The 26,372-nt window shown below is 44.8% G+C and overlaps 1 protein-coding gene and 1 long non-coding RNA gene across 4 annotated transcripts in view; one reads left to right on the top strand and one right to left on the bottom strand.

Moving 5' to 3' along the window:
* Positions 1-5,585: 5,585 nt before the first annotated feature.
* LOC133349505 (uncharacterized) lies at positions 5,586-8,848 on the bottom strand. Its single transcript, XR_009755953.1, has 2 exons — positions 7,267-8,848; positions 5,586-6,519 (listed from the first exon to the last, which is right to left on the bottom strand). It is a non-coding gene; the product is annotated as an uncharacterized LOC133349505 (long non-coding RNA).
* A 9,220-nt stretch (positions 8,849-18,068) lies between these two features.
* LOC133349504 (parapinopsin-like) overlaps positions 18,069-26,372 on the top strand; it is a 37,105-nt gene continuing 28,801 nt past the window's right edge. For all 3 annotated transcript variants that reach the window (XM_061563026.1, XM_061563025.1, XM_061563027.1), the window contains exons 1-2: positions 18,069-18,187; positions 19,366-19,842. In XM_061563026.1, coding sequence (XP_061419010.1) covers positions 19,434-19,842 — 409 coding nt within the window. In that variant the 5' untranslated portion in view covers positions 18,069-18,187; positions 19,366-19,433. The remainder of the gene's footprint in view (positions 18,188-19,365; positions 19,843-26,372) is intronic.

Genomic DNA, 26,372 nt, shown 5'->3' with positions numbered 1-26,372 from the left:
CTTGGTTCTTTCGGAAAAGTCACGTTGAAGGGAAGTAATAAAATAATAAAAATAAAACATAATAAAATAATTCTCACGACGTTTCGGCCACAACGCAAGCAGCCGTCCTCAGGTGAAGAACATGTCTGTCGATAAGACAGAGTCTAAATGACACGTCTTAGGCTTGGAGTGTCTATTTAAGCTGTGAGGGAGGAGGAAGAGAGCCTGAAATAGACACTGCTTGCGTTGTGGCCGAAACGTCGTGAGAATTATTTTATTATGTTTTATTTTTTATTATTTTATTACTTCCCTTCTACGTGACTTTACCGAAAGAACCAAGAAGACGACGCGCTGGAGTTGCAAACCACGTGTAGAGCTGAACTCCCTTCGCCGCTCCACACACGCGCACGCAATTTGCCTTTTGTTTACGCTCAGTGGTATTCGGCACTTTGCTTCGTTCATCATTTCGTAATTTTTTTTTTATAAATTTGCTTTATGTAAACCCCCACCTCTTGCTTACTCTCTCGCTTTGCCTTAGTTCCATCATCCCCCGCCCCCTGGCCTTTGTCTTTAAGGGCCAATGTTAACAATCGGCATTTTACTCAAATGGTAATCGTCTTGAGTTGAACGGAGCCCGATCATTGCAATCGAGTGCTCTTTGTCAATAAGATCTGGTAAGAGGGCCGTCCATTAATGACGTCACGCACCTAGGGGGGGGGGGGGGTCAGATATTTGTGACGATGTGTGACGATGGGGGGGTTGAGAAATGTGACGTCACGCCAAAATGCGCAACTTTGAATAAATATAGACAACACGTTCTACTTAATTAAATAGACTTTTTTTTATAAATGTTTTCTCCTACAACATCAGAGTGCAGCGCCACATTAAATACGCACTACAATGACAATAGTTTAAAGCGATTTGAAGCATGTTTTATTTTTGGGGGGGGGGCAGAGCTTTGTGACGTCATATTTGAGGGGGGGTCTGACTTTTTGTGACGCCGTGTGACGAAGGGGGGGGGGGGTCAAAAAATCGTCCAAAATCGTGGCACGTCATTTATGGACGGCCCCTAACCCAGAAGCAAACTCGGTCCAGAAATAAAATCGGTCCAGAGTTATCACGCTTAAACAAATTCCACTTTACATTGGTCTAGAAAACCAAAAGGATGATGGACTCAACATTTGTATTTTATTGATGAAGATGCAGAAAGGAGTTCTGCTTTCACAAGCAGTTTATTTGAACTCAGAACGCTCCACAGGAGCGCACGATGTGTCCTGTGTTGCAATCCAGTGGATCGCCAGTTCGATTTTTCGACGCGGCAGATGAAACAATGCACGCTTCTTGAACCGCCTCGCAGTATCACGAGGCACACAACGCAGGCTGTGACAGGCCTCTTGTGGTGGGATGACGTCTGGTCAGCATGGGAGATGAGCCCAAATGACCTCTAGAATGGGCTCTCTCCTAGAGGCCCTTCCAATCGCGGTGGCGCTAAGCGACCAATATCTGGGCGACTGGACATCTACGGGAAAGAGCTTCATAGCTCATCGGATTCCTCCTCCAGTGTCAATATTCAGAGTCTGCGGGATGCGCATTTACACGTTAACCCCTCCAGCCCTCCCTCCTCCCAATTGCTGAAGCAAACGCCGAGAGGTCAAGGGTCAACTTAAGGGTCGTGCACATGTCATCACTTAACCCTTCTAGTGCCGACTTAATATCTACAGCCCTCACTTAGCCGGATTGTTGGTGCAAGTGCTGTTAGAGAGCGCCTACTGATACACAATGGTACGTACGTGAAGAGGCGATGGGGATACGTGCACGCACTGCCCTGTTTTTGACAACATAATCCGTAGACTGGAGGAATTCCGATAAGTTATGAAGCTCTTATTCACAAACGTCCAGTGTGGGTGAGTAAGCAATACATAAATAAGTCTAGCGTGTATTAAAATGTCTACAGTACTTCAATAAAGAATGTGATTGAACAAACGCACACTTACGACTATCTGCAGCAGCTTTAGTCGTGTCCTACGAAATTTCAAACATATTACTCTGAGGTTTTTTCGGTAAAGTCACGTAGGTAAAAAAAAATGAAAAAAAATCATTTATCATTTTATTTTTATTAAAATACTAGTTTTAAAATAAAAAAAATAAAAATATATATATAATTTTTATTTTATTATTATTTTTTACCTACGTGACTTCACCGAAAAAACCTAAGAGCATGAATCCTTGCAGTCACGAAAGCTTCAAGTCTAGAATTCAAACATTTTGTTAAACCATTCATCCGTATTTCCTAGATTGAGTTCGAGTCACGAGATGTAGAATCCATTCAGAAACCTCGAGAGCAGTGGACCCTGTGTCGCAGAAGCGATTTTTCACTATTTCTGAAAAAAAACTAGTATCATTGACACTTATCCATAAACTTTATGGGATCGCCATGACATTAACACCAACATATTCACATCAAATTCGATCTTCTTGGTTCTTTCGGTAAAGTCACAGTAGAATGGAAATAATAAAATAATAAAAATAAAACATAATAAAATAATATAATAATTCTCACGACGTTTCGGCCACAACGCAAGCAGCCGTCCTCAGGTGAAGAACAGGTCTGTCAGAAAGACAGCGTCATTCAGACGCTGTCTTTCTGACGGTGAAGAACAGGTCTGTCAGAAAGACAGCATCATTCAGACGCTGTCTTTCATTCAAACGCTGTCTTTCTGACGCTGTCTTTCTGACAGACCTGTTCTTCACCTGAGGACGGCTGCTTGCGTTGTGGCCGAAACGTCGTGAGAATTATTATATTATTATTTTTTATTTTTATTATTTCCATTCTACGTGACTTTACCGAAAGAACCAAGAAGATGAATCCCTGCAGTCACGAAAGCTTTAAATCGAAATCAAATTCGATAGTGATCGGTTTAGCGCGCAGTAATTGGTGACCAGGCTGATACCATCAGCTCACTATGATGTAATCACGGCCAACTGTTTGGATTCAAACACAGCAACTCAGCGAATTCACCCCAGCAGCCACCTCGGATCAAAGTCCATTTAGATTACCCACGAACTTTATTGTGCAACATTAATAAAAGTTTGTTTTCAGACCCGCGGTGTAATAACGATGCGCCCCCGCGTGGTGTAAAAGTGAAGTATTTACTACAAGGCCACCTGATTGTGCGAGCCTGCCCTCTGCTGCCAACAATTATCATACAACAGGGGTCCCCAATTCTAGATTTGAAGCTTTCGTGACTGCAAGGATTCATATTCTTAGGTTTTTTCGGTAAAGTCACGTAGGTAAAAAATAAAAGTAAAAAAAAAATTAGTGATTTTTATTTTACTTTCATTAATTTTAATTTTTTACCTACGTGACTTTACCGAAAAAACCTAAGAATATGAATAGGGGTCCCCAACCCACGGACCGGTCCGTGGCCTGTTAAGAACCGGGCCGCACAGCAGCAGGTGAGCGGTGAGTCCGCGCGTGGCCCCCGCCCCATTAGTTTATTATTCACCACTTCCATCCACGTCTCAGTCACAGTTTTGGTGAGCCCACAAGCTGCTAACCCAGAGCCAAAATGAGTAAAAAAATTAACCCGTAAAAACTAAGTTTTTCACTCTAAATCCTTTATATGCGTGGCGGCTAGAGTCCTCTCGTCCTCTGGCTTGAGATGGCTGCCACCTATGGGTCAGATGATTGTCTGCCAGCATTAAGCAATTGGTAATTAAATATTTATTTATTTTCCCCTAAACAGTGTAAAATTTTGGGAAAAAAAATTCACGAAAATTAATTGTCACGCACAACGAGTCTGTGTGCAAAATGTCAGCTCGATTGGATCACGGGAAGTTGGTTAAAAAACGACCGAAAGATTTGCACGGTTGCAAGCAAGCAAGCGAACTTAAAATAAAGGATTTAAAAACGTCGCTGGAAAGCTTCTTTGAAATGGGGGAATTACCCAAAAAAAATTGTCTTCCACGAAACCGGTCCCTGGTGCCAAAAAGGTTGGTGACAGCTGTCCTACAACACGACTGTGGAGAGAATCAGCGCGTGCTGGATGCATCAACAGTGTTATACCCTGTACAACGAATGTTAACAGTGAACTATTTGGCTATTCCACCAGTGGGACCTCATTTGCCAGTAGAAAAATATAATTGGTTTTTTACCCTTTTAATCTGGCAACAAAACTGACACCTTTTTTTACGAGTCATGTTTGCGCCTTTTGGCGTCATCTGGTCCAACACCAGGGTGAGACTAGGCTCTAAGGAAAGCTGTCTCGGGTGTGGACCAATCAACTTCAAGGACAGTGCATACATTATCAGTTGTGTTTTTTGTTTGCATTATGACTGCATGTATTGTGGTCTATGCAAAGATGACTCCTCGTAAAACATGTGTCAGTTTTGTTGCCAGATATTTGGCTATTCTCACGCAATAGGTGATACAGGCTGTTTGGGTAAAACGATTTGCCGACGTTGGGTTACACGAAAGCCACGTGGTCCCGACGATGTGAATTGTCTGCAGGCAATTTATAGGTTGGATCTTTGTACAATTGTATTGGCTGGATCATTATTGATCCGTATTCGAGCTTTAATAGGAATGCAACTGAAAATAAGTAATTTTACTCCGTGTTAAATTAAGCCAGGTAACTGAAAGGCAATTGGTCAGAGTAACAATCAATACTAGTTGGTATGCAAGTGTACTACAATAAACATGCAGACCACGTGAGCTTAGCTTTTGTGGAGATTGTACAATTCGAAGAGGCTGTGGTTGAAGTAACATCTTGCAAACTCGACTTTCGATCCAGAATACAGCAGTTTAAAATGGGCAAAGTTGCTTCAATCCAGTCGTATAGTTGCAACCAGTTAATACAAAATGTCGCGTGGAGTTATATGCGGGCATTACCAAATCGCCATGTCGACTACCTCACCTAGTATACAGGAGGTTGTTGGTTCGATCCCAACTCCTGCATATTTTGAGTTTGCGTGTTACCCCAGCGGTTGAGTGGATTTTTCTCTGGGATCTCCAGTTGTTCCCACCGTTAAGAAACATTCGTTGAGTATTTGGTTGCTATAAATTTCCACAAGCCACTTTGTTCCAAAAAGTTATACAAGCTCAGTGGGCCTTACCTGGTAAACTAAGTTTAGATTTGAAATTCAGACGTCCAGGCACCGCGATGAGGCAACACCCGCAAATTGCCTCGAGTGGAGGCCCAGCAGCGAGCAAGAAATGGCAGTTGCCATCTTTACCACCTATGGTCTAACTCCACCCCAAAGTTGACACTTATAAAAGTCCCAACCATAGATTTACAGCCGGCAGAACGTGGCCAGATCCGTAAAAAACCATCAGCTGTCCATTTCCCTCATTTCGTGGTGCCAAATTCAACTTCCTGTGTTTGTCATAAAGATGCCCTCAATTCTTTCGGCGGGTAAGTCATCCCAAAATAGTCTCCTGGAAGCATCAAGCAATTCCCTATTCAGTAAAAAAATTATTTGGACATCTGCGCATAGTCGCATCAGTCACATAACATACACCCCCCATGAGTTTATTAATCTTTTCGATAAGACACCAGTCATCGTATCAATAGGGTTCACGGACAGAGCATCCCCATCAACGCCGGTTCATTTCAGTGTTGCTTTTTATTACACAATTCACAAGAAAAACAATTTAATTCACATGTAGTTTATCATAAATACAGCAAGTGCAAAACAACTGCGGGATGCTCCACAAGTTGCAAAATAAATTACAGTATTTTCAATATGCATTTTACAGAATTTACTCAATTTAGTTCATACATTGATAAGTTAACGTAGATATTTATCCATCAACCTTTCCTTCAAGGGGAACTTTTTTGGTAACTCAAGTGCATTTCCATCCAGTTAGGCCGCTATAAATCTGTTACAAGGCAGTGCCAATGAAAGTTAACATTTTTACAAATTTCCACACCAGCACGCCAACAGCGTTGTCAGCAAGCCAATTATCCACCAGATATTTCCCTCCACAGACGAGGTCAACAGGTTGTTCCTCCACATGGCGCAATACATGTCACCGCAGCTTTTGCTCCTCGGGTTTTGAAAATCACGTTTCAAACCAGTCGCTAATAATTCACTTTGAAATGACCAAAACCATATTCCCGTCACGGCAACGGTATGAGCAAAGGGATATGGGTAAAAAAAGGTCAGAACCCTTGAGAGATTTACACCAGGGACACGTTCTGTTGATAACACACCTCATAGCGGCATCTGACAGAATATGATAAAAGTAAAACCACATTCATATCTTTGTGCAGCCCTGAGACGACCAAGTGGCCACGCTTGACAACCTGTTTTTCATCTTGCGTGGACACCCAGAACTCCCAACCCAGGCCACCCTTCAGGAACTGTGAGCAGAGCGCCATCACAGCCACAGCACTGGCTCGGAACCACCCTCTCATACTCCAGTAATCTTCATACACATTCTCCATCTTACACCTCGTGCCACGTGGCATCCACTTCAAAGCACAGATGCCACTGTGAAGTGTGGACGTCGGTTCCCTTCACGTTCACCACGTGCCCCTGCGGTGGGTAGACATGTATACACACACACGTGGTTAGCTCGACTTGAGATGATGACGCGGCGGACAAGCTGTGTCTCTCATGAGTGTGCATCAGAGTGAGCAAAAGCTATCACGGTGAATCAGATCAGGTGCAGATCTTATAAGTGCTATGGCATCATTTGCACACTCGTTAAAAATCATATGGGGACACAAACCACGATAAGGTTACAGTGTATGAAATATCGGGTTTGCATCTCTAGGTAAACACAATCGCCGGTCCTGCCCCACAACATATTCACCAACTCGGTAGCATTTCAACATTCCCATGCTTTTGGGGTAGTAATGGCAGTGTTCTGCGCACTGCTATGAGCATTGACAAATACCAATTGGGGAATAGCTAATCTAGCCGTGACCTTCGTCAAACTGACATTGGTGAAGTAAAAATTTCCCCCTGTAACTATACCCCTGAAAAGAAAAACCACAACCAAATCCAGAGGGTTAACTTGTGCAGTAGAATTTAATTTCATCAATGAAATCTATCTACGGTGTTGATTTTGCTCGACAAATATTTACAAATTCGCTCAGGGACAGGTCACATTTATACAATCACACAGGGGGCAGGCCACGTGGCATAGATTCCTACCCCTCCCTCGGTGGCACATATCGCACGCCAACAATCTAACACTGTACGAGATGCAAGAGGCATATTATGTTACCAATTGGACTGGGCATGAACAGTCTAGGATTTTACAAAACCAAAACTCACCAATCCAATGGTTGTTTTCTGTCCAAAGCTTCTCCATTATGGCCTTGTGACTGAAGGGATGGTGAGAAAACGGCAAAAACGCACACACTTAAACTATACACTTATGTTCAGTAGTTACGCAATCAGATCCACGCTTAAGAAACGAGAAATTGCTGACTGTAAGGGTAGATTTTATTTTCAAATGCATTAACGAAATTGCAGCTGCAACCAGTAATCTTGTGGAAGATCACCGATTGTAAAGTGGAGTATTACTTGTGAAGTGAATGTTAAAGACTCCGGGACAATCATGCACAACAAAAGCCATTAACAGCATGGTCCACATTTTACGATTACTTCCCTGAAAAATAAATGGGTTTTGTCAAACCTAGCTGCCAACTGCATTAACTTGCGTTCAGTCGAGCAGAATCTCCAAAGAAATATCTACAATAGCCCAACTGCAGAGGAATAAAACGTGTCACGGGGGGGGCTTCAATGTTAACTTCACACAATTCCTTGGGACTGTAAAGCCACAGGAATTGGTGAAGCCAATTCCAACGAAAATTGGAAAAAGTGGCAGAAAATGTGGAGGCATTGAGAGCGACTTTGTACAGACACGTGGGTTTAAAAAACCCAAATTTGTGTCTTACTCAGAAATGTTTATCGCGCCTTGGAACTGCTGGGAAGATGGTCCCCCCCCCAACCACGTTATTTTATCTTTATTATTTTATTATTTTCCTTCGATTGTACGTGACTTTACCGAAAGAACCAAGAGTTCAGAGGGGTTAAGACGACGGCGGGTGCAGTCAGAGTGGAGCGATTGTTGTCATCTTTGGAAGCAACAAGTCCTCAGGAAGATTTATGTTAAGATTCATCATCATCCCACACCCGCCTCGATAACAACTCACGAACCATGGGCCCATCTCAAAGAGGGGAGATATTTCCATGAATGTTGAGCTTTTGTTTTGCAGTACCCGAAAAATGTAAAAAAAACTACACACACCAACTTGTGCTAATCAGATAAATATTAATTCATCAAGGATCCAGTGGTGGGTCGACTGGACACCACGGCAAACGCACGCGAGAAAAGAATAATCTCTAACAATCACACACATTTCTAACTTAATCCTTTAGGGTGGGGTTATGGGCAATGCGCCAGCAATCGAATACTGTAAGACGTTCCCTTCACACACCACATTAGCTTAGTAACCAAGAGCCCTTACAAAAACACAAACTCGGCAAATTAAATATCGATATTGCTACGCAACGTAAGAAAGATACATCGATATCGTAATACCAGCGCAAGATGGATATGCCCCATCACCACCACCACCACCCAGAAGTTCACTGCGCAGACGCTCCAACACGTGTCCCCGTAACGCGAACAGCCGAACACAAAGAACGCGGCTCTAACCGCGAAACAAAACGCATTGCACGGACGCCGACTAGCTAACTGCGTCCGCTGCAAGGGCCACTCTCCATCGCGCAGTAAAATCGGAACTTTTGTCCACGGCAAAGGGGCCGATGGCTTCGGATTGCGAAGCTCAAACGAGGAGCCGAGCCGCGCACACCGCCTCCACTCACCTTGGGCTGCTCGGAAAGAAGGTCCGCGTCATCGCGCGCCGACCAATAAGGGCTCGGGCAAGCTGGTCACGTGGGTCGCGCCAGGGGGTGGGGGCATTGTGTTTTTTGTCTCCCCTCCCCCCCACACTTTTAAACAATTGAACGGCCATAAATAATGATTTTTTATTTTTTGGTTGAATAATTATTACCGACGACTATATACGTAATCATTGTTTGGTAATAGTAACAGGGTGGTGATGTCGTGGGGATTTTTTTTACGCGATAATAATAATGACAATCTAAACAAAGAAAGGATTGAATTAATTCCAATTGGTTGCCCAATTGGAATGAGGGCGTAGACCCGGCAAAAGGAATGTTGAATTTCCACCACTCACCTCAGGGCCGTGAATCATGTGAGCGGGAGACTAATGACTGCATATCTGCAGGTTGCAAGATTGACTGAGTCTCAAGACTTATTTTCAGGAGGTTCCTGCCAAAACGTGTCTTGGCACATTTCTAAAAAAGGATTCTCTGTGTGTGAGTGCGTGTGAGAGGGAGAGGAAACTACACTCAAACCCTTGCACAGATATTCCCGTAACCGATTTGCTGTACTGCCGCCTGTAGGCAATTTCGCTGTCGAAGCAATTGCGTGTTTCAAATTCTTAGGTTTTTTCGGTTAAGTCACGTAAGTAAAACATCAAAATAAAATAAAAATAAAAATCACGACGTTTCGGAGGCAACACAAGTCTCCGTCATCAGGTGGGACCGTCACAGCCGAATTAGCTGCATCAAGTGAAGCAATGATTCAAGATGTAATCCCTTATAAGCAAGTTGAAGGGAGGTGGAGAGGGGGGGGGGAGAGCTTATCAGACTGTGGTAGCCAATGAATGGAAACGTATCGGGAGGGAGGAGGAGCGGTGATCAAAGACTGCACGTAGTGCTCAACACAATGAATGGAAACGTGTCGGGACGGAGGGTGAGCGGTGATCAAAGACTGCACATGGGGATGTTAACACTCGGTGAAGTAAATTAAAATAGTGCCTGTCAGATAAGATGGTCCAAAAAAGTGTAATTAAGTCTTTTTTGCGTGGTTAATAACATCTTTCCAATGATTACTGAGTGTGTACCCATCATCACGGTTGAAATTATGTCTGTGTTTGTATATTTGTATGGCTTCGTGTACAAACCTTTGATGGTAGCCAGGAGGTTTGCAGAGAACCTTGGTCTCGGAAAAGACAATTTCATGAGAGCCCGCCGAGTTGTAGCAATGATCGGCAACGGCCGAAGAATCAGTTCTGCCGTGTTTCAGATATGACTTGTGCTCGCGGACACGATCAGCAACATGACGTTTTGTTTCTCCAATGTAGCAATCACCACAAATGCAACTCAATTTGTAGACTCCAGGATACTGTAAGTCAGGAACGACATCCTTCACAGATGGAATCAGATCACGGATTTTATGCACTGTACTGAATCGGACTTGGATCTTATGTTTGTTTAGAATTTTGGAGATCTTTTTGGTCACGCCTGCTATGTATGGTAACGTGATAGTTTTGGTCGGAGTTTCATGTGGCTGTTTCTTCTGTGTGGTGGGAGAAACCGCTTGGCGGATAGTACGGTCAGAGTATCCGTTCATCCTGAGGGCCCGATGTACATGTCTCAATTCACCGGTCAGGTGGTGTTGGTCAGAAATGCCATGGGCTCTGTGGTATAGCGTTTTGATGAGAGAATTCTTTTGAGATGGGTGGTGGTGGGAATCCGGTTTCAAGTAGGAATCTGTGTGGGTGGCTTTCCTGTAGACAGAATGTCCCAAGGATCCGTCAGGTCTCCTCTCAAACAGAATATCCAAAAATGGTAGTTTGCCGTCTTTCTCTACTTCCATAGTGAATCTGATGGATGGGTGTCTAGAATTGATGTGGTCTAAGAAGTGGTTCAGTGCTGGGAGGCCATGTGGCCAGATGACGAAAGTGTCATCAACATACCTCTTCCAAAAGGAAGGACGCGTCCTATGGAAGTAGAGAAAGACGGCAAACTACCATTTTTGGATATTCTGTTTGAGAGGAGACCTGACGGATCCTTGGGACATTCTGTCTACAGGAAAGCCACCCACACAGATTCCTACTTGAAACCGGATTCCCACCACCACCCATCTCAAAAGAATTCTCTCATCAAAACGCTATACCACAGAGCCCATGGCATTTCTGACCAACACCACCTGACCGGTGAATTGAGACATGTACATCGGGCCCTCAGGATGAACGGATACTCTGACCGTACTATCCGCCAAGCGGTTTCTCCCACCACATAGAAGAAACAGCCACATGAAACTCCGACCAAAACTATCACGTTACCATACATAGCAGGCGTGACCAAAAAGATCTCCAAAATTCTAAACAAACATAAGATCCAAGTCCGATTCAGTACAGTGCATAAAATCCGTGATCTGATTCCATCTGTGAAGGATGTCGTTCCTGACTTACAGTATCCTGGAGTCTACAAATTGAGTTGCATTTGTGGTGATTGCTACATTGGAGAAACAAAACGTCATGTTGCTGATCATGTCCGCGAGCACAAGTCAGATCTGAAACACGGCAGAACTGATTCTTCGGCCGTTGCCGATCATTGCTACAACTCGGCGGGCTCTCATGAAATTGTCTTTTCCGAGACCAAGGTTCTCTGCAAACCTCCTGGCTACCATCAAAGGTTTGTACACGAAGCCATACAAATATACAAACACAGACATAATTTCAACCGTGATGATGGGTACAAACTCAGTAATCATTGGAAAGATGTTATTAACCACGCAAAAAAAGACTTAATTACACTTTTTTGGACCATCTTATCTGACAGGCACTATTTTAATTTACTTCACCGAGTGTTAACATCCACACGTGCAGTCTTTGATCACTGCTCACCCTCCGTCCCGACACGTTTCCATTCATTGTGTTGAGCACTACGTGCAGTCTTTGATCACCGCTCCTCCTCCCTCCCGATACGTTTCCATTCATTGGCTACCACAGTCTGATAAGCTCTCCCCCCCTCTCCACCTCCCTTCAACTTGCTTATAAGGGATTACATCTTGAATCATTGCTTCACTTGATGCAGCTAATTCGGCTGTGACGGTCCCACCTGATGACGGAGACTTGTGTTGCCTCCGAAACGTCGTGATTTTTATTTATTTTTTATTTTTATTTTGATGTTTTACTTACGTGACTTAACCGAAAAAACCTAAGAATATGAATCTTTGCAGTCACGAAAGCTTCAAATCTAGAATTAATGCGTGTTTCAAGTTGCGTGATGATGGCTCCCATCTCTGCATGACCCACCAACCCTCTCAAAGTCCCAGGTTTATAATGTATCGTGTAATGCTGGAAGCCAACAAGCTTAACTGATGACACCTGTGTCACACTCATGACCATGTATCACCCACAATGCACCTTGTATCGTCAGATCTCAGAAGCTAAGCAGGATTTTTGAGAATGGATAATGTTTGGATGGGCAGGGCACCAAAAGCCTTTGTGTTGTACTGTACTATGCTCCCAAGGCTATGCTCCCCTTCACCAACCCGCACTGACCATCGTGGAGAGGTATGGTCAAATAACCCCCAACGAATCCACAGCATGGGGACGTCTCCATCCACGCCACATGAATGTGGAATTTCCACCACTGGCTAACAGCTGCAAAAGAACATTGTATTTATTGCACAATGGGCCATACTAGCAGCGACATTCCAGTGGCAGAGAGGTACTGTACTAATAATCATGGGGAAGTGTATAATTTAATTCCCAATGTTGCTCAAACAATGTACTTAAACATGTCTTCAGAAATGTAGGGTTCATTCACACACAAAGCGAATCTCACATGGGACACAGCATTCTACGTTCCACACAAATATAGCGTGGTACACTGGTCGCATTTACTACACAGGCAATCACATCTATTGTGCGGTTTGGATATGTTTTTTTTGTGCGTTATCCCTGAATACGGCAGCCACAGAATTGCATTCTGGCTTCATTCTGTTAATGAGCGCGTGAGATGCTCAACAACGGCTCGCATTGTCCGGGCCAAAGCATGACCACGACTGGATAAGCTGCCAAGACTTGTGACGAGCACCATATAATCATGGGATTTTATATTTAATGTTTGGGATTTTTTTTTCCTACATTGTATCCCGATTGCACTTTCGGTGTCACGTGATGCGTCGAAGAAAACATTCGCATCTCTTCTTTGGTTCTTTCGGTTAAGTCACGTCTAAAGATAAAATAATAAATTAAAATAAAAGCATATTACGACGTTTCTATTGCAACACAAGCAATCATCATCAGGCAAAAAAAGAGATAGCAACAAAAAATCTAACTAGAAAACTATAGACAGACATACAAGCAGACAGACATCACAAGGACACACAGAGAGAGGACACATATCGGCACAAAGAGAGGGGTCGTTTCTGTGACGGTCCCTTAAATATAGAGAGGGGGGCAGGGACGGAGAGAGGGAGGGGGCAGAGAAAATTAGCATATCAATGAGTGGCAAAGTGCTGCTGCTGCTCTAGTAAGATGACGACGTGGCACGGCACGCAAGCTTGTAAATTAGGAGAAAGGCACACTAAAATTAAATAACCTCGCAAAATATCGAAATGTGATGTAATACAACACAGAGAGTCGGTCAACACACAATTAACGCATAGCTTGGTTGATTACGTATCTCAAAGATTGCTAAGTTAGAGTTTAAGTGTGAAACTTCCAAAGAGAGGACACAAGGAGAGAGAACAAAGAATAATCCCTGCAGTCACGAAAGCTCCATAATTAAGATATTCGCATCTCTCACTTAGCAACGTGACCCCTTGTGGGCGAGAACGGCTCGTGAAAGCAGATATTAAAGAAGCACATTTTAAATCCCTTCACAGTAGGGAGCATCACTGTTCCACTTGCCACCAAGAATAATGTTTGTCACATGACACGGATATTTTTTTTATATTCTCAGAGCTGGAATTCATCCACATGAATGGCAGAACTAAATGTAATGTGATGAGTTTTTTTTTTTTTAAATCCTTGGTGATTGGACGACGACCATCAACTCAATGAATGTGAGAACTCTGTTTATTGACAGGTAAGCTACCTGGATTCGTACCTAGCATCTCAGCAGTGCCAGCTCAGCATTCTGACCTCTGAGCCAATTGGGCGGGTCTCTGGCATACAAGAGCCAACATCATGGGACCTCCTTTGCTAGTACCAAAATATGAGAATAGGGTTTCCCCTTTTTTTCTGGCAACAAAACAGGTGTTAAGATGTTAAAACACCAAACTGAAACCTTTTACAAGAAATCATGTCTGCATTAACCACAATACTTGTGGTCAGAATGCAAACAACAAAAACATACTCTGATAATATATGCATTGTCTTTGAAACTGATTGGTCCACACCAGAGACAGCTTTCTTTGGAGCCTCATCTCAAAATGTGTTCGACCAGAGGACGCCAAAAGGCGTACAGCACAAAGACAATGCACTATCAGAGTAATGAGAGCTCGGGGTGAGCATCTACATCATTGTCTAACACCTTATGAGACTAGGCTCCAAAGAAAGCTGTCTCTGGTGTGGACCAATCAGTTTCAAAGACAATGCATATATTATCAGAGTATGTTATTTTTGTTTGCATTCTGACCACAAGTATAGTGGTTAATGCAGACATGATTCCTTGTAAAAGGTTTCAGTTTGGTGTTTTAACATCTTAACACCTGTTTTGTTGCCAGAAAAAAGGGGAAAACCTATTCTCAAGAACATATATGACATTGTCCAGAATTAGCAGAAACTCCAAAATGTATACCAGACTCTGAGCAGACACAAATAAGGACATTTAAGGCAGTGCTTCTCAACATCCATTCATTGCACTGCCACCGAGTACGTGTTTTCACGTTTAAAAAAAGACATTAAAAAAAATACGCAATCTTTCCTGAATAAAGTCATTTATGTTTTCAGGACAGAATCACTGAGTGCCTCTGGTAATGTTCCAGGAGGGTTCTGCATCGGCATGTTTCGTAAATGTATCACCTTTGGATGTAGGAGAAAACGAGATAACCTGGAGGAAGCCCACGACACATGCGAGGAGATATCGCTCAGATTTCCACACCGACAGTCTCCCAACCCCATTTGCTGTGCTCCTATCTGCTTGCCACCCTGCAGCCCAAGTGGGTTTGAGCCTCACCTTACCATATTAATAAAAGTATGCGGCCCTTGCCCCACCACCTTCTCCAACCATTATATAAACGGAGTGGTAGCTTCTGCAATCTCTCATTTACTTGATACAGCTGTCGTGGCTGTGACGGTACCTCCTGAAGACGGAAGCTTGTGTTGCCTCCGAAACGTCGTGATTTTTATTTTATTTTACTTTTTAATGTTTTTTCCTACGTGACTTTACCAAAAAACCCTAAGAATATGGGTTTGAGAGTTACACAAACAGCGTGTGATCCACCAATCCCGGGTGCATCCAAACATTGAATAACAAACATGTCCCAACACAGTGGGGAAAAACACACGTTTTTGTAGCGCGCAGATAACACGCACATTTGTACTTTGGACACGTAATATGTTCAATAACATGTGAGTGTTAATAAGCGATCCTTATTTCTATGTAAAACGGACCGGCACATAAACACATGGAACCACGTGATAGATGGTGTTGATGAGAGTCTCTGAAACTCGAGTTTGATGATGTCACATGAATAAGAGCCGATCATAGATCCCAAGCTCTCGCTGTCTTCCCGCATATTTCAAGTCTGCAAGTCATCACACCTCGGCTCTCCACGAAATCTCTTTAATCTGCCAATTTCCTTACCCCCAGGTTGCTGCTGAGACGCTTATCCATGCTTCATCGTATCCCCCGAATCGCGCTGCAATGTCACTTGAGAGCACGTTGACCGATCGTGCTTCTTTCCACTCGTGCACGATGCTCCATGGCGAGTTGTGGCAACGGTGCGATTTGTCACCCGAGGTCAGGTCGATTCTTCAGCTCGCGATGTCTTCCATCGAACCACGCGGGTGAATAAAACAAAACAAAAATCGACGTTTTTCGAGGGTTGTGTATATCGCACGTAATGCTTTCACATGATCCCTGCAGCTATAATTTCACCGGCCTGTTAATTGGTTTTTATCCTTTTATCTGGCAAACAAAACTGACACATTTTTTACAAGGAGTCATGTTTGCATAGACCACAATACCTGCAGTCATAATACAAACAAAAAACATAACTTTGATAATGTATGCGCTGTCCTTGAAGTTGATTGGTCCACACCCGAGACAGCTTTCCTTAGAGCCTAGTCTCACATGGGTTGGACCAGATGACGCCAAAAGGCGTCAATCAACTTCAAGGACAGTGCATACATTATCAAATTTATGTTTTTTTTTGCATTATGACTGCTGGTATTGTGGTCTATGCAAACATGACTCCTTGTAAAAACGGTGTCAGTTTTGTTGCCAGATAGAAGGGTTAAAAACCAATTATCATATTTGTTACTGGTAAATGAGGTTCCAATGGTGTAAATGCTTTCACCAGTCTGTTAATAACAGTCGCAATTATTGAAACGAGGCCACACTTTGTGGTGGTGCACGCGTGGCAGGGGCAGCGAGGTGGTTGCAATTCGCGGTTTGGCGAGTAGGTTATCGAAAATATGTGCTGGAATGTCCGCATGGGTTTTCACTGTGCACCCTGAGTTTGTTCCTCGATAGATGCATTCACCTGGACAGGGTGGCATGAGTCCCGATCATCTGACACCGGACCCACAGCAGGACGTCCACTCACTCGACAGATAGTATTCACCAAATGCTCACCACTCAACACTTCATCGCACACCACTTGCACTCACCCGATTTCTCACCAAACACTTGGCACTCACCACGCGAACTCGCAGCTCACACCGATCACTCAGAGAGACCACTCGTCACGTGTCCTTTCCTCTCTACGCTCACCAAACGATACTCGCCCGATTTTCCATCACTCACCAGACTCGTCTGACACTGACTCGTCACCATGCACGAGTCAATTGACATTCACGTGACACTCACCCCTCGCCACTTGCACAACTCACCACACACTCACCAGCGCGCTCACCAGACACTCAATACGGATATATTATTTAACAATGGTTAATGCAAAATAGCAGGCCCTGGGCAAATTATAATCAAAGTGCAATAGACCATTATATCCAAACACGTGGTGCACCCCTCAGTGCGGTGAGCAATCGGTTACGGATTTCTGAACTTTCGATTTAAAGTTAAAGGTCGTGCATAACTCACCTTCAATATCATAAGTTGATGGATTATTTCGGCAGAAATGAACCCTGACCGGAGCCTGTATGATGAAGGAGACTCAAGTGAATGCTGTGACAGACTCACACACTTACAGGTAAGAGTTGGACAGAATCTTGTTATGTATGAAATCATAATGCAGTGTATTTGAAAAGGTGGATTATAGTAAACATACAAGGCTCTGCGTAATTACTAATAACGTAGGACCAGTGGCCACAACAGGGAACCGAGAAGCATTTGTGAAATGGGCCACACCCTTTTGACGAGACCCAGGAAGTCAACACCGGTCCCTGATTTCCCTTCTTTAACACATTTTGCTTGAAAACATTGGTCCAGTCGAGATGCTCGCATCTCCTGCTGTTGTGGAGTGACTCATGCAGCCAGCTATGGCTGCAGGGTTTTGGTGGTACATGTTGTTTATGCCATTTATTGTGAAAATTCCGTCACAGTTCCTATGATCACTGTTTCATTGATTTCATGGCTTTATTTTGGTGATTTCGAAAAGTGTATTGGTTTAGCCATGTTTGTTTGTTGTAGTACAGAGTTAGACTGATGGCCTTAATCTAAGTTGTCTTGTGGTTGTTGTTGGTTGTTTGACTTGCATCCCACTGGGATTTTTGCACACAGCGTTGGTGTACGGTGTTTTTTTCTGCAATATTTTGCTGTCTTTCTTTTCTGTTTGCACTCAGTCACATATTCACTTTAAGAAGTTTTTTTGTTCATGTTTTAGTTTTTTGTTTGTTGCGGTTGCACCCGATTCAAGAGCCGAATGAACTTGAACTTGAACCGTATTGCCCCAATTCTCTCCGAGGCTGCTAATAAGAATATATTCAGGGTGTACGGTAACATGATAAATGTAATCATGATGCCAATTATTTACACAGGAAGTCCTCAATGAGCATAATGAATGTTCTTCTGTCGGAGCCCTGCTACATTGGGATGTGTTTACCAATGCCATTCGTGTTTGCCTTCGTCTGAGAGCCAACCGGAGTGCCCAGAGAAGTCCCAGGACGCAACCGAAGGGGTGAACACTTTCCTGGCCACATTGCATCCCCTACACCTACAACACCTGACAAGCCAGGTAAAGGATTATCGTGGATACACGAGAACATTTTTATTCTCAGTGGTAGTGCCTTACGCCAATAAGTCTTACTCCAATAACAGCCTAGCCATGGAATGGAGACGGTAACCACATCGCGCCCTTTCAGATGCGCTTCTGCGGCCGTCTGGAACGCTCTTCCGTCCGATATTAGGAAGCCACTGGAGCTATGCACTTTTAAATCATCTAGATTCAAAACTCATTTCTTTAGAACTGCTTTTTTGCGTTTAGTTTGTTAACCTTCCCCGGCACATCCGATTAACATGGATGGCTACGTACGGTATGAAAGAAGTTCAACACACGTACCAGCAAGCGTTCTGGAAATGATATCGAATGAGAAATGCATCCCGGATTGCACGCGTGCGTCACATCGCCACACGTAATCCGTACCACGACCTCTTGAAGCCTTCAGACTGGCTCCAACTCCAAATGCTGCTCGCTGCCTGTCTCTCCCCCCCATCCCCATTGCTCCCTCTCCACTGCCGCCTCCCCTGTGATCCCTTCACAATGCCCTGCCCAAGCATCACCCCCTGCGCACATTTCCGAAAGGCGTGCACGGTGTGTGAGCTGCACAAGGGAAGCGGAGCTCACGTCTCACAGCTCACACACAGAGATACACACGTACGAAGAGACAACACACACACACGCAACCTATTTACACATAGTGGCACACGCATACACAAAGACACACATTCTCATCTTACGCATACACAGCGCACGCAGACAGACGCACACACATACGCAACTCAATTGCACATAGACAGTCACACACGCATGCACAGAGTCAAAGACACATATACAATCAGCTTACGCATACACAGAGACACACAGATACATCTGTAGCGCACACACACACACAAAGACCGACATACACACACATATACATACACAGATGCCAGGCGCGCACACAGCTCAGGCATAGATGCACGCAGTTGAATAACCCTCCACACCTGTACACACACGGAGGTATTCCGACACGCAGATAATCATTTTTTTTCTTGTTGCCAATCAGAAACGACCGCACCGTGAGCTAATTTGTAGTTGTATATTGTGCGCGTGCATACATGCGCATACGCAGAGGCACGCACGGCACAGATTACTTTTATTTTGTATTCTCTCTGTTGGAAATACAATCGTTATTTCATTTTCGTCGCTGATAGGAAGGTAGCTTCGTCTCCTCCACGACGGCATAGGGGGACGCTGTCGACGTCCGCTCTCAACAGCGACGATGGTGACGATGACGATGAAGATGACCACAACGATGATGGTGATGATGGTGACATCCACCACCATCAAACCCTCCTCTTCGCACCTCCTCGAAGCCTCCTCGACCAACGAGACCTCTACGGCGACTCCTGCCCCGTCTCTGGGTCCCGTGGGCTACGGTCTGCTGGCCGCACTCATGGGAGTCACCACGGCCGCCTCCGTCACTCTGAACTCCATCGTGGTGGCCACGACGGTTCGATACCGGGCGCTGCGGCAGCCCTTGAACTATGCCCTGCTGAGCCTGGCCTGCGCGGACCTCGGAGTGGCGCTCGGAGGAGGCGTAGCGACCACTGTCACCAACGCCTTGCGATCCCAGCTGCAGATGGAGGACGCGCTCTGCCAGGCGGAGGGGTTCCTGGTGGCATTCTTCGGTAAATAACGCGGCGGTGTAAATTTCGATGTAAAGCTTTCGTGACTGCAGGGATTCATCTTCTTGGTTCTTTCGGTAAAGTCACGTAGAAGGGAAATAATCTATATATATAAAATCGTTCATGTCTGTCTGTCTGTGTGTGTGTGTGTGGACTTTGGCCCATACGCACTTTCATTGGACGGCGGTTGCCCCTGGCAACGGCTAGCCACGCCTTCGCCGCTTTCATTGGACCTGGCAACGGCTAGCCACGCCTTCGCCAAGGGCTGCAGTTTCATTGGACGGCGGTTGCCCCTGCCAACGGCTAGCCACGCCTTCGCCACTTTCATAAGCTCCGTATTTAATTAAATAATAGCCATTACACAGTATTGTTGGAGCGCTAGGGGGGGGGGGGAAGGAACGCCACCCGTACCCTGCCTCTTCCAAGCCGACAATTTTAGGCGAGGCCGCAGGCTTTGCACGCTACTAGGCCTCGACACCCACCACGCCACTCTGAGGTAAATTCATCAAAGTTTTTCCTACTCTTCACTACACCCCCACCACAATGTGTGCTATTAATATTACTTTTAAACCCAACGCGCCAACAATCGATTACTTTAATGTTCACTGTACAAATACTCATTAAGCTGGGTGAGCGTACTGCCAGTCTATCATGTACACTGTAGCCTGCTTATTAAGCTCGGTGAGCGTACTGCCACTCTATCATGTACACTCTAGCCTGCTTATGAAGCTGAGTGCGTGTACTGGCAGTCTATAATGTGGACTCTTGCCTGGTTATTATAATCGATTCTTTATATGTTCTTTGTACAAACAGTCATTAAGCTGCTTGAGCGACCCCAGTTTGATTCCAACTCACGCCCACCACCGCTGACGATTATTTGAAACGGACCTGGCCCTCCCCTAGGTCCACTCAGCCTCAAAAGCGTAACTGCTGTCGTGTGTGAACATCGTCACTGGGGAGACAAAGGCGGCGGGGCATCGTGGATCCAAGTCCCGGGCGAAGCCGGGTCATGTGTATGTGTGTTTGTGTTTATGTGTATGTCTGTGTGTCTCTATGTATGTGTGTATGTATGTGTATGTATGTGTTTGTGTGTATGTGTGTGTATGTATGTGGGTTTTTTTAATGTCTTTATGTGTATGTCTGCGTGTCTCTATGTATGTGTGTATGTACGTGTGTGCATGTGTTTGTGTGTATGTATGTGTGTGTGTATGTATGTGTGTGTATGTGTGTGTATGTATGTGTGTTATGTGTCTGTCTGTGTCTGCATGTATGTGTGTGTGTATTGTGTATGTGTTTGTGTGCATGTATGTGTGTGTTTGTGTGTATGTGTATGTCTGTGTGTATGTGTTTGTGTGTATGTGTGTGTATGTATGTGTGTGTATGTGTTTGTATGTGTTTGTGTGTTTACGCTCGCATTACACAAATGTGTTGCTGGTCTAAGGCGTTCCTCGCACAGCATTGCCGCTTTATTATTTCAGTCGTTTACTGCCGTACGCACCCTGAAAGTCGTGTGTGTCTGCAGCAAGCGCGTGTATGTGTACCTATGGACGCGCGCGCGTGTGTTGTGTAGGGGGAACGGTAGTGTAGTGCTTAGCGTGCTGTCTGTGTCTGTGTGTGTGTGTCTGTGTGTGTGTGTCTGTGTGTGTGTCTGTGTGTGTGCGTGTGTGGTGTGTGGGGAGCGGTAGTGTAGTGGTTAGCGTGCTGTCTGTGTGTCTGTGTGTGTGTGTCTGTCTGTGTGTGTCTGCGTGTGTCTGTGTGTGTGTCTGTGCGTGTGTGGTGTGTGAGGAGCGGTGGGTGTAGTGGTTAACGCTACGCTGCGCTACAAACCCGGCGAACCGAGTTCCATTCCCGCTCACGGCCACCACCGGTGACGATTATTTGAACCTCCCCTAGGTCGACTCAGCCTCAAACGAGTAACTGGTGTGGAGTATTAACATCGCCACTGGGGAGACAAAGGCGGCCGTGCGTGAGTGGTGAGGGAGGGAGAGTGGTGAGGGAGGGAGAGTGCTGAGGGAGGGACTTAGCCGCAAAACGAGTAACTGGTGTGGCGTATTAACATCGCCACTGGGGAGACAAAGGCGGCCGGCCGTGGTGGATACAAGTCCCGGGCGAAGCCGGGTAGTACAGCTAGTAAAATAATAAAAGTATAACATTATAAAATAATTCTCACGACGTTTCGGCCACAACGCAAGCAGCCGTCCTCAGGTGGAGAACAGGTTTGTCGAGAAGACAGAGTCTATTTCGGACTCTGTCTTCTTTATTATTTCCATTCTACGTGACTTTACCGAAAGAATCAAGAAGAAAAAAACGCGGCGGTGGTGGCGGTGGTGGATGGGATGGATTGACGGGGGTGGCGGGGCGCTGATGGTATACTAGGGGGCGGTGGTGCTACAAAACCGGCGACCCGAGTTCGATTCCCGCTCACGACCAATAATAACAGCGGAGAATATTTGAATCGGTCCTGGGCCTCTCCTAAGTCGACTCGGCCTCAAATGAGTACCTGGTGCGGTGCGCAAACATTCGCCAACTAGGGAGACAAAGGCGGCCGGGGCGTGATGCTGGCCACTCACACCCTCGTGTGTCGTGCCGGGCTTCAGAGGCGCTACTCGCCAACAGCGCTTTCCCCAAAACTCTGTGAAGGCTACACGGAGGATCATTGTCGTGTCTTTGTTCGCCGAATGATGGACTGGTTATTCGATTGAAATGCATTGAATTGTGTTAGTAAAGAAAGTCGATGGTGAAAGCGCGTTACTCATGAATTGTATTTCGAGTGAGCGGTGGCGAAGTGATTAGCGCGCCTGCAATTTACGAGGTTCGGACAGCTGGATTCTGTTCCCGGTCACGGCGACCCATAAGTGGGCGAGTGACATCTGAACCGGTTCCTGGCTTCCACTCCCACCCCCTTCTTCAACCCGAACTGACTAGCGTAGTGAAGTATGGTCAAATAGCCGGTTCGGTGCGGGGTAGCCCCTCATCCAGGTGTGGGGCTGGCAAGGGGATGTAGATTCTACATTCTTGGTCTACAATATTCAAGTGAGAGTGCAATACGACTCAATCACGCTGAGCAGGCTTGATCCTGGGTATTGCTTGGATGGGCGACCACGTGTGTTATGGTCGGTGAATTATGGTGAATTATGGTAAATGATGGTTAATTATGGTCTAATAAGGGGTCCGAAAGATCTCATCTAGCAGTGGATGGTCATGATCTGGTCGCGTTAACGTTCATGTCTAATGCAGCGAAAAAAACTCTGCGACAAACGATAAATATACACACACACAGGGTGCTTCAAAATAATGTTAACACTTCCGATAATTTGCAATAATACCGCAAGAAATGTGCCTCAGGGCTCTGGAGAAGATTCCAGGCATGTGTTGACAATGATGGCGAACAAGCGGAGACTTTTTGACTTTGTGAAGCTATTAACATACATTTGTTGTTATGTTACAGTGTATTATCCGTTCTTTTTCCATTAGAAACTATAGTCCCGTGTAAGTGTTAACATTGAAGCACGCTGTATAATACTAATGCACACGCGTGTATTTTTCTTAACGCTATCCGATATTGGATTTGTTCTCAGAAGTAACATTCTTTGGTTATTTTGGTAAAGTCACGTACATAGAAAAATAATAAAAATAAAGTGAATACAAATAAAATGAAAATAATAATAAAAAACACTAATGTAGACTGTAGCCTGGTTCTTAATCGGAGTGAGTGTACTGGCAGTCTATAATGTAGACTGTAGCCTGGTTCTGAGCCTCGGTGAGCGTACTGGCAGTCTATAATGTAGACTGTAGCCTGTTTTTTAAGCTTGGTGAGCGTATTGGCAGTCTATAATGTCGACTGTAGCATGGTAATTAAGCTGGGTGAGTGTACTGGTAGTCTATAATGTAGACTGTAGCCTGGTTCTTAACCTCGGTGAGTGTATTGGCAGTCTATAATGTAGACTGTAGCAATGGTTATTAAACTGAGTGAGCGTACTGGCAGTCGATAATGTAGACTGTAGCCTGGTTCTTAACATGAGTGAGCGTACTGGTAGTCTATAATGTAGACTGTAGCCTGGTTCTTAACCTCGGTGAGTGTATTGGCAGTCTATAATGTAGACTGTAGCAATGGTTATTAAACTGAGTGAGCGTACTGGCAGTCGATAATGTAGACTTATTCTTGGTTCTTTCGGTAATAAAAAAAAAACTCACAACGTTTCGATCACGCTTAAAATGGCATCCAGAATCTTACCTGAACAACATTGGCACTGACATCCATCTCCTGGGGAAATTGTTCTCATTTGGTGCCATGTATCCAGCACTCGGTTTGCCCAGGTCTGCATGATTTCAATCAAAACTTTGAAATGATTTCCAGTCTATGATATCAAAAGGAATATGCGTGCTGCCAAATGCGAGATATATTCCCATTGTAGATGAATCGCACATGTGTGTGTGCCGTGGGTGAGTTAGGAGAGAAACGTTTCAGCTACTTTACATGCCAGATATTCTGTAATACGATGTGGATTTATATGTAAGCGCAGCCGTATCTCGAGACGGTGTTTAAAAAGTGGGACATGGTCATTGCAAGAAACCATTTATCTATTATTATACATTTTTAAATTAGAGGTAGTAGTCTTAGGCAGAAGATAAACATCTTGACCAAATACTTGAATAGGGGCATGGAGTCGGCAGCCTGGATGACTGGCTGGGGGGGAAGATGGAGAGAAGGAGCGACCTCCAATTGAACAGAGGATTTGTCTTCGGGTCGCTGGAGCAGAGAACGAGATGTTAAGGGGTAGGCAGGAGCGGCGACAAGCCATGGAGAATAGTTGCTTGACTTGCATCCCACTGGGATTGTTGCACACAGCGTTGGTGTACGGTGAGTTTTCTGGAATATTTAGCTGTTTTTTTCCCCTGGATTTTATGTTTGCACTTAGTCACATAGTCACTTTTAGATGTTTTCTTGTTCATGTTTTTGTCTTTTGTTTTTTTTTGCGGTTGCACACGATTCAAGAGCCGAATGGCTCACATGGCTATACCTAATACATGAAAACTGAAACTGAAGAGAGAATGAGGGCAATATTGCGGCCCGCTCAGAATATGACTGGCAGCCAAGAGCGGGATTGTGAGAACTGTATAGGGGAGAGTGGTGTGTGTGTGAGCAGCCTGGTGTGGGCTTTTTAAAAATAAATTTGAATCATGCAGAGGAGGGAATTGGGAGGCTGCAGAGGGGAGAGTTGCAACAGACTTTTAATATTTTAATAATCCTTTCTTTCAAAACGTTATGCCAGATGGCAAGCTTCTCCAAACCTATTTGTTTTCAAATACAGCTTTTCAGAGAAATTTAAACGAGAGAGATATTCATAAATTCACGAATCTCGAGTTTATGAAGCAGAAAACAGTTCTTTATTTGACGTTAATATGTGTACATTTTAGGGCGCAACATTGCACCAGGATCTTTTTTTATTGGTCAATACGCAGATTTAAACAAAAATTCCGTTTATAAATTTTATCCAAAGAAATCACGCCGGAATTAGAGTACGCGATTCCAGTACTCATACCATAAGCTGTGCGTGCACAGAGTGTATGTGCATAGCCCTTTCTCAAGCCACCGCTGGACAAAAACCTCCCTACATCGTTTTGGTCACGGAGATTCAAGTTTATTTTTTCTTTCACCAGGTGAGAACTAAAGAGACCAGCATTTGCAAGAGTGACCCGGGGCATTAGTCTGCCAGTAGGGGGCGATGATTGCTGCAATGTATAACAATCCCAATTGAGTAATTTGCCAGGACATTTTTGGTTGAAATGTTGCCCCTGACGCCAGCACACGATGGCCCACTCTTGGGAATTACGTCATTGTGATTATTCACATCCACTGCGAAGCAGACGCCACGTCGCAGCATCATTTCGGGTTTTTTACACCCGCAGTAATAACCAGGGCTGCCGCCGGATTAGAACGGTGAACCTCTGCGTGAAGCACTACCGCTCGGGCGTGTCACCAATCCTGCACTGGTCAGGGTAAGTTTGTGAAGGGGGCAACTGGTTCAGAGAGCCCTGGTCTCTGATATTAGCCGTGTACGAACCACCACGTTACCACTCACAACAATATATATGTGCGGAGGCATATATACTACAGTCTTCTTCTTGTTTCGTGCGACTGATGTAGACTTAGAGCGACAATTACTGTTTCACGTTCAGGTGGTCAAGCCAGACAACCGCGTCCGGAGTCGTGGAGTGTATCGTTGTCATATCTTTTACTGCAATACACTACATACTGTAGTGTGTGTATATGATGCCGTGGTGTAATGGTTAACACACAAGACTTGTAACCCAGTCTCCCCAGCGTGGCAGATGAAACGATGGTGCAAGCTTCTTAAATCCATCGCCTCTGCCCACCCAGCACTATGAGTTGGGTGGACCACAGTGCGTCGAGTGTGGTGGGATAACGCGTGCCTATGTCCACCTCTTCCAAGACATCTGGTCTGTATGGAAGAGTAGGCCAAATACCCCTCGAGAGAAGCTCTCTTGGCTGGCCCTTCCGCCAGCAGTGG

Source organism: Lethenteron reissneri, chromosome 30 (assembly GCF_015708825.2).
Source record: "Lethenteron reissneri isolate LAM-NWPU_2019-01 chromosome 30, ASM1570882v1, whole genome shotgun sequence".
In the NCBI taxonomy this organism is placed as follows: domain Eukaryota; kingdom Metazoa; phylum Chordata; class Hyperoartia; order Petromyzontiformes; family Petromyzontidae; genus Lethenteron; species Lethenteron reissneri.
This window is presented reverse-complemented; position numbering and strand designations above follow the sequence as displayed.